Below are 18,962 nucleotides of genomic sequence, written 5' to 3' on the forward strand. Positions count from 1 at the left end.
TGAATTTAATATTTTTCCATAAAAAGTATAAAATATACATTTTTTTATTAACATTTTATTATTATGAATATATTTGACTGATCATTCATTATAGAAAATAATATTTCATACATAAGTTGTTTAAAATTCCATTGAAATATTATTCAAAAGAAATTCAAGCTTTCTGTCAAAATAAAATTACTTCTCTATCAACTAATTTAGCGCATTCGCGTAAATATAATTCTATACACCAAAAGTTATAAAACAAAACGCTTAAAACTATTTGGTTAGATGGCAATTTACTGCCACACAATTCTGATTCTTGTCATTTCCAACTAAATAAATTCTACATAATGTCCGAAAATTAACGTATTCTATGAAACAAATTTTACAAATACTTACGTATATGTTTATATCCTTTAAAAAAATGTATTATTCTCTCAATTTTGTATATTTAATAACTATTTTTATATCTCATCAACACTGCTTCTCTTTTGAATATAAGGTAATTGAAGTCTGGTAAGACAATTATTTTCTAAATAATATTGTAAATTTAAAATTTTTATTCAGAGAAAAATTATTTGATTCAAAAAACTCTACAATAACAAGTGGTAAAAAAAATTGTTCAACCTTTCAAGGTTAATAAATTTTTATTTTATTAAATGTAAACCCCTATTTTTAACTTGATTATATGATTGAATAAAAATGTACAAACAATTTTGTTCATACAATTTTGTTTTGTACAGTCAATAGTTCATTGTTACAACATGTTAGAGTTAAGTGATTTTAATCCAAAATTCTGTTTGTATTCCTCCGTTCCAATTCAGTAGTGTTTATTATCCTATAGAGTCACATAAGCCAATTTTTATAGGCTAAGATATGATAAATAAGATAGAAAAATAGAATGTTAAGATAACAAAAGTTTTTTTGATATCTATCATATTAATTAATTTATGAGCTATCGAAACAGATTATTGCTGCCATCGATGTTATAAAACCAAATCAATGGAAAATTTTTTAAATCTTCAAACAATCTTAATACGAAAAAATTGCTTAATTGTTTAAAAATATTATAGGAATAAAATTGTTTGTAAATTTTTATTCTATTATACAATCAAATTAAAAATAGGGATTCTCATTTTATAAAATACAATTTATTGATATCAATCCCTGAAGGGGTGAAAAAAATTATATAACTACATATTCTTGTAAAAAATGTTTAAACCTAATATTTTTCTCTTTACAAAATTTTAAAATTATCATTAGTTTCTAAGAAAAGTGTTTTATCAGATTTAGATCATTCTGTATATAAATCCAATAAGAAAAATCCTCGATATGGAACTCGCAAGTTTTTAATAAAGTCCTTAAGATATGTTTTTTTTACGAAAACACAACTCACTATATTTATAATATCATTATTGTTATAGGCAATCTTAAATTATCAATATTGCCTTAATCATAATAAATTTATTTTGTTCATACGACATTTACACATTGCAAAACAAGATAAAATATTAATTATTTATGATTATAATTTCATTTTAACTTAGCATAATAAAAAATTGTTTAATTAAAGATCTATAGTATAGATGTTCCGAGTAGTAAATACATGTACTAATAGAGTACTGAGTAAAAACCTGATAAAAAATTGCTTACAAACCCAGTACCGGCGAAAAGATTACAAAAAAAGGCCGGGTACCGGTACATCTTTAATAAATGATCATAGAATCATGATCTTATTTAATTTATGCTCCATACTCCTCCCCTTTAAGTGTTCTTGCTCAACAACATTCCTAAGACGTATGTTTATCTTTGAGCTTATTTGAATTGAAATCAGAAAGAACTTTTTAGCTTTGCAACTTTGAATCAATGATATTTTTATGTCAGTTTGAGATAATCTAGTCAAAATTTTTGTTTGCCGATTAATTTTAACTAGTTCAAGATAAACTTTCCCAAAAATATTGACGTAGTTTTTGTTAATATTAAATACCATCCTCTTGCCACGTAAAGACAATATTCTTTACCACTAACTTTATTTTATTCTGTAACAGATGGGTAATGTTTTTTTGCAGTAAGCAAACAATGTATTTGTTATGGTTACTGCGAGAAAGCGTTTGTGGACCCCAATAGCTATATTTCAGAACTCAGGTAGGTGGTATTTCCACAGATTTTTGGCAAGGTTTGCGCCGCCTTCAGCACACTGGTCGTTGGGTGAAATAAAATAAAACAAACAACCTCCGTGTATTGTACGACTAGGGTAAATTATATACGACAGGAAAAAGTGACATCTCATAATTTTCCCTTGTTGTTGGAAGTGTTTTCAGCCAAAATTTTAATTAGATACTGAGGACACTGAGGGTTACCAGTAGATATTTTTCTTTATAACCACATATCATGTTCCAAAGCTAATGTACTTGTCACGTACACAACAATAAAGTAATCAAGGCCAGTTATAATTCATGAGAGTAAGGAACTACCCATTTCTAAATGACCATACACATTGTCACGATTAAAGCTGTACAGATTTCGTTAAGCGTTTCTCTTTAGAAAACAAACATATGTGATAAATATAAATTGACGATTATCAATATAACTTATTTCTACTAAAATTCATGTTTTATTTCATTAAATACAAACGAGTCTTCTTAATAATCATGTTCTAAATTTGACATAAAATGATTTACATATATTTTTATCTTGATTATATCACCTGTTGTACGAGTCACCAATAAAATAGAATACACGTCTATAAATTATCAATCACGTATAAAACAAAATTCATTAAAACTTCCATTACATTTTTATCATACTCATTGTGTTAGAAGGCGCGCTCTTAAATTATATATAGTAGATATAGTCTTTAAATCAATCAAATATTATCCCAAAATTTGGTTTGAGGAAATATAATTTAAGTATAGGAAAAATAATTAATTATAAAATATATAATTCATTGAATGTTAAAAAATTATATGGCAACTGCTAATTTCAATATACTTTTTTTAAGTTCTAAGACTATTTATTTATTTATAATCTTTTAATACATAACAGAGTATCATTTTAATATCAATATTTAATCAAAGTACTTTAAAATTCTATAGATCTTTAATTAAATGTAAATCTATTTCTTACATGTAATAGATTTAAATATAATGAATATAATTTTAAGCACTCAAACTTAAAATATTTTTTAATATTCTACATTGTTCGACTCTTATTGGTTAATATTAAATTGTCCAGTTGAAGTCGGAAAAATGAGTGATTAATTTATCAAGACCAAAATACGCGGACAAAGTGCATTGACCAGTCAATGTATACGATGCTTAAATTACTATATTGGCCGCAACATACAGAGTGTTCATAAGTAAGGAAACAGGTCAATTTTTACAAACAGTGAGAACAATAGAAACCCGTTTCCTTACTTGCTGAACACTCCATATATTTATAAGATTTACAACAGATTTAATTAGAAACAATAGTTCAAGAATGGGGTAGGGATCCCTTGAAGTATTTCATTACTTTAACACCCGCATGGTGTGCACTGCCAAAATCATAATATCGCATTGAATTATTCTTATATTTATGTCCAATTAGCTATAAATTTAAGAAAAATCAAATAATATTTACAGTAAATAATAATTTAATATCACGAGAATAATGGGATTATGAGGCACATTGTGTAATCAAGACTTTCGCCAAAGTTTAAGCAAAACTATAAATAAATTTAAAATATCAAAACTAATTTTCTTTTTTTCGCAGTAAAATAAAGTTAGTAATAATCAAATTACTTTATAACTACTTTGAACAAAATATATTTAATAGTATTAAGTATTTGTTTCGCAATAACTCATTTGAACTTGCAAACAAAATTCAATTAAGTATTGATCAGTTCTTAAATTGCCAGTAAGTTATACCCGAGCGCGGGCCGTAATTTTTCTTAAATACCAATAGGCATTCGAGAAAAAATTGTGCATATTTTGTAAGATATGCCGGAGAGAAATAGTTGAAAGTATTTCTCTAAAGAAAATCCGATTAGCTCTTGAGTGGATCAGATTTTCATTAAGAAAATTAAAATATACTTGTCATAGGAAAACTATAAATAATTTCGGCAACGTGTACGGCGTACGCCTTAAGTGCAATGAACCCGGTGGCTATTAAGATATGGATATGAGAAAGGGAGAAAACAAATGTAAAACGCTTTGAGCTGCTGTTGTTTAACAGCGAGTAAATAATCGATAGTCCAATGTAGTGGAAACATGCATACATTTGATCATTTAAAAAAATTATCAACGACTTGAACGTTATCTGATAATAAATTAACAATGGAAAAACATTGCAACGTCGGCGGCAATCTCATCGAGTACATGGTGCGATATATCGACCGACAAATAATGTGTACTCGGATATCTGCAGCCTCTCGCCGTACATCGAGTAGAGCTACTGTGTTGTTCGACCCGTTGGAATTAAGACCCAAACGAGCCATCGATACACGTGTAACTAATTACCGGTGCGCATCAACGCTAAGCCTTCCTGAAGTTTAACTGTCGAACAGCAGCTGTGGGTTTGAGGTATATCATAATTAAAACGGTTTTGTTGCTAGTACAAAAAAAAAATAACGGGTTTAAACGTGAAACTGCAATAAGAACGCCGTCAGTATAATACCACAGACACGGTAATCTATGTGTTATTACATATAAATAAATTATTGTTAGGTTGCCGGCAAGAAATAAACGTACGGAAGAGGCATTTGAAAAGAAAGCGTTTCCTGTCAAACTGATCCCACTCGCGATAACTACGCCGGCTCTTTTAAGCCGCTTTTCGATTAAAATATCTCGAACAATTCGAGTTTTTATCGACCGATACCATTCCGAATCGGCTTAATAACAAAAAACCACAAAATTATTTTACCAACTCCTCGATAGAATGAAATTACAATGCGACTAGGTATTTTTCTGAAACGGATTAACAGTAATCTGTATGCACTACGAATACTTTTTTTTTTATATATATAAATGTTGTACATTTGTACCACAAAAAATATATTTAATTGTTGTGTCAACTCGAATGAGTTCATAATTTAACGGGAGATCGTACAGAAGTAGTAATTCATTTCTACCACAATGTTATAAAAATTATGTTGAAAATATTTTATCAGAACTACTTGTATTGAGTACTACACGGTTTATTAACTTGACATTTTATTTTTATTAAAAACAAATTTTTTTTAATAAAATGAATCTAATAGATTTAAGACGACGAAAAAAGATGATTTATATTTAAAATTTTGTCACATATATGACCGTCATAAAAATATAAAGAGTGTTATATGAAGTGAACGTGGAGATTTTTTTTTTTTTATGCTGAATGAACTTTTCTTTAACCTGTTATTTGAATACTTACAATGTTTGAAATATTTTAATTATTAATTTTAATAATTTTGAAGTCTTCAAAAATCGATAATTCAATAATTCGCGCGTGTGAATGTGGAGAAAGGGAGTCATTTCATACAAATCAAATTCAATACATTTCAAAATCTTCTTATTTCTTGAAAAAAAAATTGCACTAAATTTCACGACTGTTTTTGACTCAAATTTATATTATTTAGAAAAATTAACAACTATTATTTTTTATACGGTTTATAAAGCGTACAATCGAAATAATATTCAATTTGTGTTCAAACAATCCAATTTTGAATAGAAGAATTTCAAAAATAGCTAATTGTTTTTTAATTATAGTTTATATGAAAAATATTTTATTTACACGTTAATTTTCGTTATTTCTACAAATAAATTTGTTTTGAATAATACTTTTTTAATGATCGTGTCAGTTTTCTTATAACACAAACCGAAATTGTAATATTCTAACAACATTTTAAAATTAATATTATGGTCACGTTCGCAATGTATACTTACAGGTGCAGTGCGGAACTTGAACGGTGCCGGTTCCGCCGGTCGAGGGACAGTCATGCTTCATCTATACATCACGGCGGAGAGGACACCATGGCCGTAACGGGGCCGATAGACGCGTCATGTCACCTCGTGGTCTAGTAACACGTACTCGGCGATAGTCGAGTCGGCAAACGGTCGGAGGAAAGCTGTCGGCGTAACACGTGAGATAACGGTGGCGGTGGTAGTGGCAGTGTTGGACGGAGGGTCGGATAGGTAGAAACCACCTATCTCGCGGATTTAAGTGTCGAGCGTTTTCTACGAAACGTTTAGCGAACGTTGGGACGAACGTACCCGGTCTCGCTCACTGACTGACTGACTAGCCAAACGCGCGGGGCTGCGGCGACACGCGTACGAACCAACCCTTGGACCTCATGAGCCGCGGCGGGACACATCACGCATACTCGCCGAGACGCCGGCGGCCTCGGCATCGATCCCTCCTCCATCCCATACCCTGCCGCTTTGTAGCCAGCGTACGCTTACGCGCCGTCCACCGGTCGCCGCGTGTATGCCACTTTCGCCGACGCCGCAACATTGGCTAGCGTACACCGTCATACTACTATGCTTTCGCCACTGAGCCACCTTCATAGTAAGGGTTGCTAACCGGACCGTGTAAGTCCATGTGGTTCGATTTATTACAATAATAAAAAACTATATTACATTTGCAACTACATACCCGTTTTTCATCAACTTTTTTGTCAAACTTGCGTCAACCGTTAAAGTTAAATTTATGCGGACGTGGACATTTCAATAAAAAATTATTCAAGCCGTCTCTGACCAATATCCTTACGGGAGATCTGTTTCAACTCGGACAGTTCAATTCCACTGATAAGTGGATCTCAATTTCCTTTTTACACGCTATTAGGAAGACCTTTTTATTGGTCAACACAAACATACATATTATTATTATTTTTTTTAAATAAAAGAATTTTACCAGTAGTATCAATTATTTATGTCATGTCCTATGAACTATGTATCTGACAGGCGGGTAAAGTCAAGTTTCAAATATACTATTACCGTATTATTCCATAGAATTATGTTTTATTAATCCGTATGGTTGAATTTTGGTTAGCCCTATCAATAATAAAACAATCTGAACTTGATTTGTAAATCTAGTACATCTAGTGCTTATTAAAAACTATATTAGGAATAAAATTTGGTCTCACAATAATAATGTAACCAAAAACCCAGCTCAACTGGCTATAGCACAATTAAAATACGTATAAATTATATTTAACAGTGATAAAAATCACTATCATAAAAAACGCTCGGTGCAAATCTTTAGAATATGTTTAATTTTCAAAAGGAATTGTAAATGAAATTGTATTTAAATTTAGTAAAATTAATCCGAAAACAACATCAAATCCTATTTCATTAATTATATAAGTCTTACTTATTATCATTATATTTTTTTAAGGTAGGATTAATTGGGGTACTTACCACCCCTCCTATAAGACTAATCTGTTTAAAATAATGTATAGGTATAAATAATTAAAAAAAATTAGTAGAAAACTATAACACAAAATTCGGTGATTTCTCAACAAAAAATTACATTTTTACTTTATATATAGCAGATAAGTCTTCGAGACAAGTTATTATATTTATAAAAAAAAAAATAATATAAATTATTACATAATATAAATATAATCCATTCATATTTCAAAATGTTACTTTGTATAAAGTTGAAAAAATAAAACATGAAATCAAAATTTTTACACAAAAAAAAACATGTTTTTAACTACGGTGTTCATTTTCACTTAGGAAATATAATGTTGGGACAAATTTTTTTTTAACTTATAGTACGAAACGTAAGCTTCAATTTAACATGTTTAAAGGATGCAGTATTACCGGATCATATTAAATAATGAGATTTTCAAAAAAAATATTTACCTATTAAAAGGAAAATACCTTAGGTATTTATAAAAAAAATTTTTTAATTTTTAAAGGTAATGTTTTTAACATAATACAATTTGTGATCTTTCGACGTACTTTTGAAAAATATCGATTCAGCTACATCTAAGAAAAAGTGGTGATACGAGACATAAAAAAGTAACACATCATGTAGTATTAATATTTTCTCAACTTTGAATCGAAGTTGAAATGTGTGTAATCTGATGATTTAGTATTTTAGGAGCTAAACTTGTATTGTTTTTCATTTTATTTATTGTATGTCATATAATAGTGTGGACTGACTAGAGAAGATAGGATAAGGAACGAGCATACAAGAGGAAGTATAAGTGTAGCGTCAATCGTAGATAAGATGAGAGAAAATAGACTTAGATGGTTTGGTCATGTTATGAGGAGAGAAGAATCGGAAGCTGTAAGAAAAGTTATAGAAATGAATTTTGAAGGATGAAGAGGATGAGGAAGACTAAAAAAGAAATGGAGGGATGCTATTGAATACGATATGAGGTCAGCTGTTGTGAGCGTAGATGATGTGGGAGATCGTGTCAAGTAGAAGTTTAGGATAAGGGTGACTGACCCTAAGTAGTTGGGATTAAGGCGAGGAGGAAGAAGAAGAAGAAGATTGTATGTCATATGTCGTTCTTTTAATGAGACAGTTTTCCTAAAAATTGTTCTGTTATTTTAGTTGTAAAAAGGGTTTGACGACCCAAATAATGTTATGCAATTATCACAGATTACGCTTCCCGGGATAATTTTTCGTTACCCTTTTATACTCATTATAAATGCCTGAGGACATAACTGCGCAATTCCATGACAGTAACTTTCAGGCTATAAGATTACAGATATTTTAACACCGAAAACTAAAATAGTGTCCTAAATTTTTTAAATCTCATAAATGAAATTAAACAAACGATTTTGCAATGGAATTCATATTCTTAAAAATACTTTACTTAGTTGATATACATGTTATATCATTTTTCAAATTAAATTAGTTTAATTTTATTCTGTTAGTATAAATAGTTATTTTTTAAATGTAATTAATAGTACCGAGTATAGAACGAAAAAATTTATTTGTTAACGACATATTTTAATTGTAGTACAGATAGTATGTCTATATTATCCTTTTTATTCAGATTATATATGAATGTTTGCTAAAAAATTAACAATCACATATTCTTTTAAATAAAAATTATTGAAGTTTATTTTTTTCCGTTAAAAAGTAAAACATACTTATTGTATTTATTATTGTTTAGATTGTACTATTTAAATAAAGGCAAGAATGGGTAGGCTCATCGAAATAGCGTGATTCTTCTGTTTTTTACTTAATGGATCCTGTAGTATTGGTAGTGAAATTTGTATTATTACTGCATCTGTCTGAACCTACATATCAATTCATGTTGTTATAAATTTTGTAATCAATTTTATAATTTCTGATTAATAAGACACTTTGAAATATAAGATAAAAAGACATATTCTAAAAATAAATCACTTTCAAATTAAACTTTTATTTTAATAATTCAATCATTCGAATATTAATATTAGTAATTTAGCTTGATTTTGGGAAGGACACAAATTAAGTATTATTATAGTAATAGAACGGCTCCTTTAACTGACTTGAAATTTACCTACAATAAATAAAAAAGTATGTAAAATGCTATTTTTTTTACTAGTTGTTCCCATAATTTAAATGTTGTTATTTACAATTTGAGTTCTGTTAGTATAATTTTAGTCGAATAAATATATAGAAAATCATTTTCTATAGTAAAAAATTATTTATTAATTGATAAAATTTAAATTTATTTATTTAAAAATAATAATTGATTACACAAATTTATGGAACTTAAAGTGACTTACTAATATAGATAGAAATATATTCATTAATCGTTATGTGTATATATAGTTATAAGATCTGATGATATTCATTTGTTTTAATTAGATGCTATAGAATTTTAATTAATACAAATGATGTTTCTTTTAATTAAAATCCAATTTATAAACTATATGTTTCTGGGTATTAATTAAAAGTTTTAAGATTTTTAAAACGCTATGATTGCTTTTTTTAAATTTCACATCACACGAGTTAAATATTAGCTTCGATGCTAAGCTGAGAAGGTATTAATTTTACTATGTTGTGTTTATTTTTTTTTGTGTCTGTGACCACTTTTTCTCAGCTCTTACCAAACCGATTTCTTTTAACGATACGTCAAAAGATCACAAATCGTATCTAGTCGAAGACATTACCCTCAAAACTTGAAAAAATTTCCCTCGTTCCCCGTAAATGGGGGAAACCTCCAAAAAAATTACAAATTTAAAAATCGCTAATTTTCGACATTTTTTCAATTTTTTTCTTAAAACTGCAATAACTTTTTTAAAATTGACAAAATTGATATAATTTTTTATATATATATATATATGTATGATGTCTTTATAATATGTCTGTACTGATTTCAACTGAATAAATCTTTTGTTAAACAATATTGATTCAGTAAATGCTGAGTCTTTATATGGACAGAGCCAAAAATGAAACATTTTGTATAATGAATACCACCTCAGCTTCATTTCAATACTAAAATGATTTTTTATTTATTATCCGAATAACTCAGCAAATATTTGTATTTTTATGAAGACAAAATGAAAATTATTTTTTGGATTCATGAAACAGTATACTTACACCATGATTAAGTTTGGAAATCAACTAAATGGGATGTAAATAAATTATTTTTTATTCTACGTCCTTTTATAAAAGTTCAAAAGCCCGAAGGTACTAACGATTTTCAGGAAAATTGGCTTGCCCAAAAATGATGTTGTATGACAGTATCTTACAAGCCCTTTATTAAACTCCTAAAAATGTTTTATCGATTACATATATCAAACGAACTCATACATAGTATGACATTATTTAATGCATGTATATAGAAAGTTTTTGAACTCGACTATGTAATTAGTTATTATAAATTGATTAATTATTAAGGTAGAATCCTATAAAAATGAATATACATATTGTTCTACGATTTAAATGTGCTCTTAATTATTTCAGTTATTAATAAATGAAACACATAATATTTTAACTATTGTATATTTCCTATCAATATAAAATAAGGTATAAATAATTTTTAAGTATTATGAAAATATTTTAATGTATTGATTTTTATTCTTCAAAAGTATTTGGTTAATAGTCTATTATTGTTTACTAACTCTTCTCACAAGCCTGAAAATCTACATCAAATATTTAATGATTAAATAACAATTTTAAAGTTTTCTGCGACATAAATTGTCTATAAAGTATTACTCTTAACGTAGAATGGAACAATTTCTAAAAGGGCTAAATTCCCCTGTTAAAAAATATTTGTACATAATACATGATGTTTCTATATTTTTTGAGGAGTTGTAAGCCATTGTTTTGATTTTTTTTTCAGTAGGCTCCATATAAAAAAAACGAATTAATAATTTACTAACTCACAAATCATAGTGTTGACATAAGTCGATGTTCGGACTTAAAGAGAGAGGTGAAAAATGACCCTCATTATTAAGGTTTATGAGGATAGACATTTTTGTTCAGATATGTTAAAAATAAGGTACAATAAGAACGCTTTTAATAAAGAAGCCTCATCTAAATTTCCAAACCGAGGTCTCACAATTACTTAACCCTTGCTTGGAATAGACGGTTGGGTAAAATAATAATGTGTAGTATACAATGTTATTAAATATTAAATTCAATTACAATTAGTAATTCAAGTAATTTTGTCTTTTATACTTGTGTTAATCATCACAAATTCTCTGTATAACATTAAATAAATGACAAAATTTGATTTAACTTTCAATAAATTATTTCAAATATACATCAAAAATCAAAGAATTTTTACTATAGGTATTGAAACAAAACCAAATTATTCTTTAACCCTCAATTCTGAATTATATATATATATATATATATGTATGATATTCTATCATTTAAACAAATAGAAATACCACTTGACAAAATATCTATTACGAATAGATTTGATTTAAAATTAACAATACAATATTTTTTTCAAATCATATAATTATTAATTGTAGATCATAAGTTTTTTAAACTGAAATATTGTTTTTAATCCAAAAATAAAATAACTTATAAAAGGATATAGAAGAAAATGAGATTTTTAAATTTATTTCTTTGACCTAACTACTTCAATTAAGTGATGAAAATCATATTTTCCAACACAAACTTAGATAAAATTCTAATTATATATTAAAAATTTAGGTAATAGCAGAATAAATTCTCGATAAAATGAAACATTTTCCACAACCTAATCTATAAAAAAAATTTAACAATTAATTACAATAATTAATACTTAAAAAATTATAATTAACTATGACAAATGCCCAAAATTTTATAAATTATTAATTCAACACTTTTATTTAGCTAAGACAGAACAAATTTTAACAAGTTTCTAAAAAAAAATTATTGTTCTTAAAGATATCTTAGACATACATTTAGTCATAAAACACATGATAATACAATAATAAAATATTAGTTATAAATTAATTTTTTAAGTTTTGAGATGGTATAAAAACATGTATTGTTCATTAACTCTCAAATTAAATAAATTGAAAAATTAATTGTGTTTGTAATAAATTTGCTACAAAAACATTTAAAATTTGTTTTAAAAGCAATCAATGCAATTTAATTATAATTATAAAAAAAATTTGTTCAAAATTGTTGCGCTTGTTTGACTAATCATAAAACAATAAATAAAATTTCACAGCCAAAAACAACTAATATTTTGCTTAAAATCTTTAAAACAATAAATGTAATAAGTACTTAAAATAATCACCGATTATAAGTAGGTAAAGGATGTCCTTCACTATTAATAACATATTTATCAATTGATAACATATGTCTATCATCAGACATTAACAAGTATAAGTATTTAAGAGTTTCAGCAAAAAAAAATGATTCAGTCATATCTCGAGGTCTTGTATCATCTGGATCTAAAACATTTCCAATAGATGTATATCCTCCTGCTACTTTAGTATACCGTTCAAATCCTTGAAAAACTGACCAGCCCCAATTTTGATAGGTAACATTTCCAGATATTTGATACATATACCATAAACTTTCAACAAATTCTGGCCGAAGAAGATTATGAGCATCATTTATATTAACATACATATCACGACTGATATCATTCTTAAAGGAAAAAAATTTTTTTTTAATTACAAATATTTTAATTTATAAATCTCAGTAATAAAAATTTAGTTAAATAACCTAAGAACTTCTTTCAAAAAAAAATTTTTATTTATGACAAACAAGTTTTAAACTAAATACATTTGTTAGAAAAAAAAACTTTTTTTTATGCTTTTATAGAGCATTAAGGCCTATATTAGCCTTCCCAAAGGGATGGTTCCTTAACCATGAATACTCTGGAATGGTCGCCAAAGAGGATATACAGGTGAGTCACAATAATATAACAAATTCAATAATTTTTGATCAAATTATTATTTTTTTGAAATTTTATTTTTCAAAAATTATTACTTACTGTTTTAATATTTTTTTTAAATATAATTATTATAATTAATGAAAAATATTCTTTGAATGTGTCTAATTATTTATTATTAAAAATTTTTTAACAAAATGATAAATGGATCAAAAGTTATTGGATTTATCATATCATCATGACTCATTCTGTACATATAGTTTTTGTCTTTTTGAATTTTATTAATTACATTTGTATCAGATAAATATGTAATTAATAAAATATTTTTATACATTGTATTTATATTTTTCTGTTATAAAATAATCATAAAGACATTCACATTTTTGTATCTATGGTAGATGTAGAGTGCCACCAAGAAATGAATAATGATAAAATTAACAGCATCCGCGAATCATCTATAGTCTAAATTTTAAAATTTTAATAATTTACAAAGCATTGGTCAAAAAGTTGCTACTGACCAGTCATTTTCTTAATTATATCATTTTCTATTTTATTAGCTAGTTTAATACATACATTGCCATTTAAAAAAAAATGTTGATACCCCTATATGAAATAAGTGATGAACATAAAAAATATTTTATAATAGAAAAATGAAAATATATATGTAACTAACAAAAGTAAAAAAAAAAAAATTATTATTTTAAGAGATATTGATTGGTTAGCGTTTAAAGATTTAACTTGTATAATAATATTATTTATTTGTACATATAACAACCTTTAATTGAAACTTAACTAAAATTTTACTTACATTTGTACCAAAGTAAACAATTTCTGGGGATAAAAAAGTTGGCTGATCTGCATACATTAGATAGCAGGTTTCAATGAGTTTCTCTGCAAGTCGCATGTGACTGTAGGGCATACCATGATGTACTCCCAAAGCTAGTGTTCCTGGTAAGTAACAAACTAAATGATCCATTTTAGGATGAAATTCTCGAGTACCAGCTCGGAGTTCACCTATATAAGTCAAATTTCTTTGTGGAGTAGTCCTTACAAGCTTAGTAGTAATGCCATCAATAGCTTCTATGTAATCATTTTTTAAACTAAAAAAAAATCAATAATAAGAACTTAAATGAAAAATAAAACTAAGGTAAATAAATTATTACTTATCAATTGATTTTCCAGTTTGAATCCATTGTTTAAGTAAATATTCATAGTAACTGTCTCCTCTAGCACCTAATTTAATTTCAGACCCTCTATGAAATTTGCCAGTGTTTGGATTTATATAAATTGGAACTAAACCATGGTATTTTTCTAAAGTATGAATATGTTCAGAAACTTTAAATGAAACATCCTTAAACAAAATATTAAAAATAAATAATTTTTTTTTTTTTTTAATTAATGTACTTTTATTCATAATAATACTGATAAATAATAAGAATTAATAGTAATAAATTAATTAAATTTTACATTATATTATAATTTTATTGATGTAAGATCACTTACTTCAAAACTTGATCTTCCAGTAGACCGTGACAAGTCCCTAAATTCTAACTGTAAAGTAGACACTTCTGCTGTACTAGAATCTGGGCTCCATTTTGGAGAGTGTGCCAAGTGAGAAACAAGATTAATATCAGAATAAGGAATAGGGGAAGGAGACTTTGTAAAACATGGTAGAAGTCTTTCACCAACATTAAGCTATAAAAAATAAAATAAAATTTTATTATGAAATTTTATAATGTACACTATATTTTTTAGAACAAATCATTATCTTAAGATTAATAATATTATTTTACAAGTATATTTCAATAAATATTATATATTGAAGTTTATTTACTTAAGTCATTAATTAAATTAATAAAAAAAGATATCTATTTTTATACATTTGTAATTTCTAAAAAACAAGTGCTTATTGTATTTACAATCATTTTTGTTCCCTTAAGTTATATAGCCAATAAGAATTAGAATTATAGTCCCTAAACACTGACATTTTTGAGAAAATCTTTTCAATCAAATAAGTAGTGCTGCTCATTTCTATACATAGAGTGATTTTTTGACTCTGCATTTTAAAATTATAAGGGAAAATAAAAACTTTCATCCTCTAAAATTTTATATTTTTCTATGATTTCTATAAAAAATCAGCTTAACTAAAATTGATATAAAGAGATAATAGAGGTAAATATTATTACAAAAAATATAGTGTATAGAAAATTATAAAACATAATTTGAAAAAAGTTTTTGTTTTACTAAATATTTTTAAAAATATCAACTAGATAAGCAATTACATAAATTATAAAATTTAAATTGTCATTTAATAATAAAATCTTGTAATTCTGTTTTTAAACAATTTATTTTTATATTACTATTAAATTTTAAAGTTTAACAATAGCAGTTAGAAATGTATTTTGAGTTGAGAGTTAAATAAAATTACCTAATAAATAAAATACTTACTGCTTTTTCTAGGAATAAAGAATCATCTGATAAATGATAAGCGCTTAAAAATCCACCTAATACTCTGATAGTTGTTTCAAACAAATTAACATCTTTATAATGGTCCAGGTTAAAACTTGAGCTTACCCATTCACGTGCTTCACTGAATTCTAAAATTAAGACAATTACAGAAAATTAATCTCTAAAAATAATTTTAAAATTATTATAAACCTTTTTTTAAATTCATTATCCATAAGGTGTCAAGTGAATCAACTATAGTCAAACCCATATTAAACCAGTCATTATACTTTTTTGAAATAGGTTTAACATGGTCATGGCCCCAAGCATACTTTTGATAACCTGTCCATGCATGCTTAAATGCTTTTAATATTGCATTTTGACGGTGGCCAGATGCAGAAGGAAATTTTATTCCATAACTAGTTAATTCAAGGATTGTTGGATTTATTGCTGGGGCAGCGATTTGTTCTTTTTCATTTATAACTTCAGCATTAACTATCTCATTTAATTTTACGGCTTCCACACCATCTGGTAAATCTAACTCCTAAAATATTATACAGTTGTAAGATATAAACAAACGATTATTATTATATTGATACCTTTTCTTGCTGAGAGTTACTTAATTGAGGTAACTTTTGAATATTTAAACCCATTACATTGTTAAACTTCATAATATTGCCAAAGAGCCATAAGTATATTAAAATAAACACAATGAAAAAAACTATATACAGTGTAAGTTTCTGTAACCGAGAGAATTTCCTCCAAAACTATAAATAAATGAGAAAAATTACAATTATTATTTTTAAAAGTTAAATTTTCATTCTAAAAATCTAAGATTTACCCTGAGGCAAGATATTTTGTAGCTGTAATTTTGGCCATGACTAGTTAATGATATTTTTTCAAAGTTCAGTGCAACATGGTCTTGTACCATATTAATGAGCTAGTAAAATATCAACATTTATTATTCAATTATAACAATAATTATAAAAATCCATTTATTTAATAAAAATCAGAAATATTTGATTTTCTTTTACTTTATTAAAAACTCGAATAAATTAAAAAAATCGACAAATATTATTTTATTATACATAAAAAATTATTATTCGCTTTATAATTTATTATATTATAATTATCTCATACTAAAAATTAGTTCAATGTTTAATTTACAAATAAAAAAGTGTAGGCAGGAACATCATTTACTTTTTATCACAAGACACTAGGTGGCAGTAAATATAGTGATAACATAAAGATAGATTTCTAGATTTCACTGTATTCGAATTATCTCTGAAACTTAAAAAGCTAACTGTATTTTTACATTATAGTCCGATACATTAAGCTGTATCAAGAATTTTCTATTATAGGTGTTATGTAATGAGTGTTTTTTAATCGTTCCCGAAATACGTATCCGTGTTAATTTAGTAATTTTTTGTTGCTTTTAGAGCTAAATATTTTTAATGTAATTTTCAAATATACATGTTAAATAAATTCTGCAGGTATACATTTTAAAATAACTTCTAAAAGTGAGATAATAATGGATTTGTACACCTGGGGTGTAAAGAATAATGTGCTGTTATCAAATAAAATTGAATTTAATTGACCCTCTGGAACAAGGAAGATAGTAAGGAATGATTTTATTTATTTATAAAAAATAAAACTTGTTTTTACTTATCACTGGTATATTGAACTATTTATGTGTTCAATATATATTTTATAATTTTTTTTTTAGGCTAAGCCTTGTGATAACTTTAATGAGTTAATTTCAGCGGTTTTCTATTGCTTTCTGTACAGGGGATATGGTGCTTTTTGCCATTATAAAAATGTTCATATGGTCACCCATCCGTGAGCATAAAGCGCAGCTTAACACAAGAATATACCAGTAAATAGTGTGACTATTGTGCTACACCACCCCTTCCATAAATATTCATTTTACCTGAATTTATAAATTCAAATATTTTATTTAGTTGAATAATAAACTGAATACTATGTTTATGCAAATACTTGAAAATCTTTTAAATACCACACACTTGAAACTTAATTAAAAATGTTAAATGGTAATTTATCTGTTAGTTTTTAGTTAGATTATTAATGATAGATAATATATGTCTTATGAAAAACTTTATATAGACTTTTTGTTAATTTTCAATTATATTATGATAGGCTCAAACAATAATTTTTTTTTGTTTTCGAGAATTCTATATTTGAAATTTAAAGTATATACAAATTAATATAAGAGAAATTATGAAATTTTAATATCTTTATCGTCTGCTAAACAAAAATCGTATATGTGTACTTAATTAAATTTTTTTTATATTCTATTTTACCTCTATTGAATAATTATTTTTGTTTTGAATATCAGCCCATAGATGGCGCTGATTAATCAAAATCGTTTATTGTTCTAGAATAAGGGTGTTTAATATTTCGAGTAATCCTTATGTCATAGTGTCACATCTTAAAATGTTTTTAATAAAGACTAGTGTCGGGGCTAATTGAGCGTTCGCCGAGTAGACGACTTGACCGCTGAAAACTGCGTTGCAAGTGCAGTTAGACGTCAATGTGACGCGTCATTATTTCAATGGGCTGTATAGCTCATATATACAACTTGGTCGTTTGCTCAATTTTCAAAAAGGGTGTCTGCCGCTTTTATGGCACGCGTACTCTTCCGGGGACGTGGGGTATGGCCATCAAGACATACCCGGCACGTAATTTTTGGAAATGCGGGCAGTTGGTTTACCTAAGTGTACCGGCGCCCCACGAAAGACATGTACTAAATATACCTATAAGAATTCAATCATTTGCCCTCTGTGTACTGTTTATTCACTCTCACTTACGTTTTGGCCTTATAATATTTACTTTGAATCATCGTAACTGTACGCTGGACGTAGAGACTGTTAACTAGCGTAAATGTCTAGCGATCAAGTGTAACTACAATGATATTTAATAAAGATGTACACTATCGCTTAATTATAATGCGATAGTATCCATCTCTGTTAGTTAAAGTATTAATAAAACTATCGATATTCGATTAATTATTCGAATGATAAAATGCCTGTCTGAATAATCTAAAACAATATGTACATGCAATATAAAATATTATTATACAAATAAATCTTTTAACACTAACCAATCAATTTCTCTTAAAATAATATATATATTTTTTTTACTTTTGTTAGTTACATTATATTTCACGTTATATCAACTTTTTTTTGACAACATATGTATTTAACTAGCTTATAAAATAGAAAATGATATGTCGACAATAACTTTTGGATCAATA

General features: G+C 26.8%; 3 protein-coding genes and 1 non-coding gene across 9 annotated transcripts in view; 2 read left to right on the forward strand and 2 right to left on the reverse strand.

Moving 5' to 3' along the window:
- Positions 1 to 6,279, reverse strand: part of LOC126896092 (gamma-aminobutyric acid type B receptor subunit 2) — a 145,739-nt gene extending 139,460 nt beyond the window's left edge. The window contains exon 1 of one of the 2 annotated variants that reach the window (XR_007701770.1): positions 5,889 to 6,279. The gene's annotated coding sequence lies outside the window, so the exon portion shown is untranslated. The remainder of the gene's footprint in view (positions 1 to 5,888) is intronic. The other variant, XM_050668549.1, reaches the window with a different exon arrangement.
- A 6,101-nt stretch (positions 6,280 to 12,380) lies between these two features.
- LOC126896100 (endoplasmic reticulum mannosyl-oligosaccharide 1,2-alpha-mannosidase) lies at positions 12,381 to 16,827 on the reverse strand. The gene is made up of 8 exons (XM_050668568.1): positions 16,530 to 16,827; positions 16,288 to 16,455; positions 15,902 to 16,232; positions 15,692 to 15,840; positions 14,747 to 14,938; positions 14,407 to 14,594; positions 14,052 to 14,343; positions 12,381 to 12,996 (listed from the first exon to the last, which is right to left on the reverse strand). The coding sequence occupies exons 1-8, from the start codon at positions 16,617 to 16,619 to the stop codon at positions 12,637 to 12,639; spliced, it is 1,770 nt and encodes a 589-aa protein (XP_050524525.1). The 5' UTR covers positions 16,620 to 16,827; the 3' UTR covers positions 12,381 to 12,636.
- A 220-nt stretch (positions 16,828 to 17,047) lies between these two features.
- LOC126896099 (ATP-binding cassette sub-family D member) overlaps positions 17,048 to 18,962 on the forward strand; it is a 41,412-nt gene continuing 39,497 nt past the window's right edge. For 4 of the 5 annotated variants that reach the window (XR_007701771.1, XM_050668567.1, XM_050668566.1 and 1 more), the window contains exon 1: positions 17,049 to 17,306. The gene's annotated coding sequence lies outside the window, so the exon portion shown is untranslated. Of the gene's footprint in view, positions 17,307 to 18,962 lie in introns of all 5 variants that reach the window. The other variant, XM_050668565.1, reaches the window with a different exon arrangement.
- LOC126897111 (U11 spliceosomal RNA) lies at positions 18,309 to 18,439 on the forward strand. The gene has a single exon (XR_007702037.1). It is a non-coding gene; the product is annotated as a U11 spliceosomal RNA (small nuclear RNA).

The sequence above is a fragment of the Daktulosphaira vitifoliae genome, unplaced genomic scaffold (assembly GCF_025091365.1).
Source record: "Daktulosphaira vitifoliae isolate Bord-2020 unplaced genomic scaffold, ASM2509136v1 Scaffold_1, whole genome shotgun sequence".
NCBI classification, from domain to species: Eukaryota; Metazoa; Arthropoda; class Insecta; order Hemiptera; family Phylloxeridae; genus Daktulosphaira; species Daktulosphaira vitifoliae.

What these genes read in the sequence shown, in the direction of transcription:
- LOC126896100 (XM_050668568.1), bottom strand. Translation starts at nt 16,619, where the DNA reads ATGGTACAAGACCATGTTGCACTGAACTTTGAAAAAATATCATTAACT. An exon ending in GATAATGAATTTAAAAAAAG is followed by an intron (nt 15,841 to 15,901) that starts GTTTATAATAAT and finishes TCTTAATTTTAG; the next exon opens with AATTCAGTGAAGCACGTGAA. An exon ending in CTTTATTCCTAGAAAAAGCA is followed by an intron (nt 14,939 to 15,691) that starts GTAAGTATTTTA and finishes TATTTTTTATAG; the next exon opens with CTTAATGTTGGTGAAAGACT.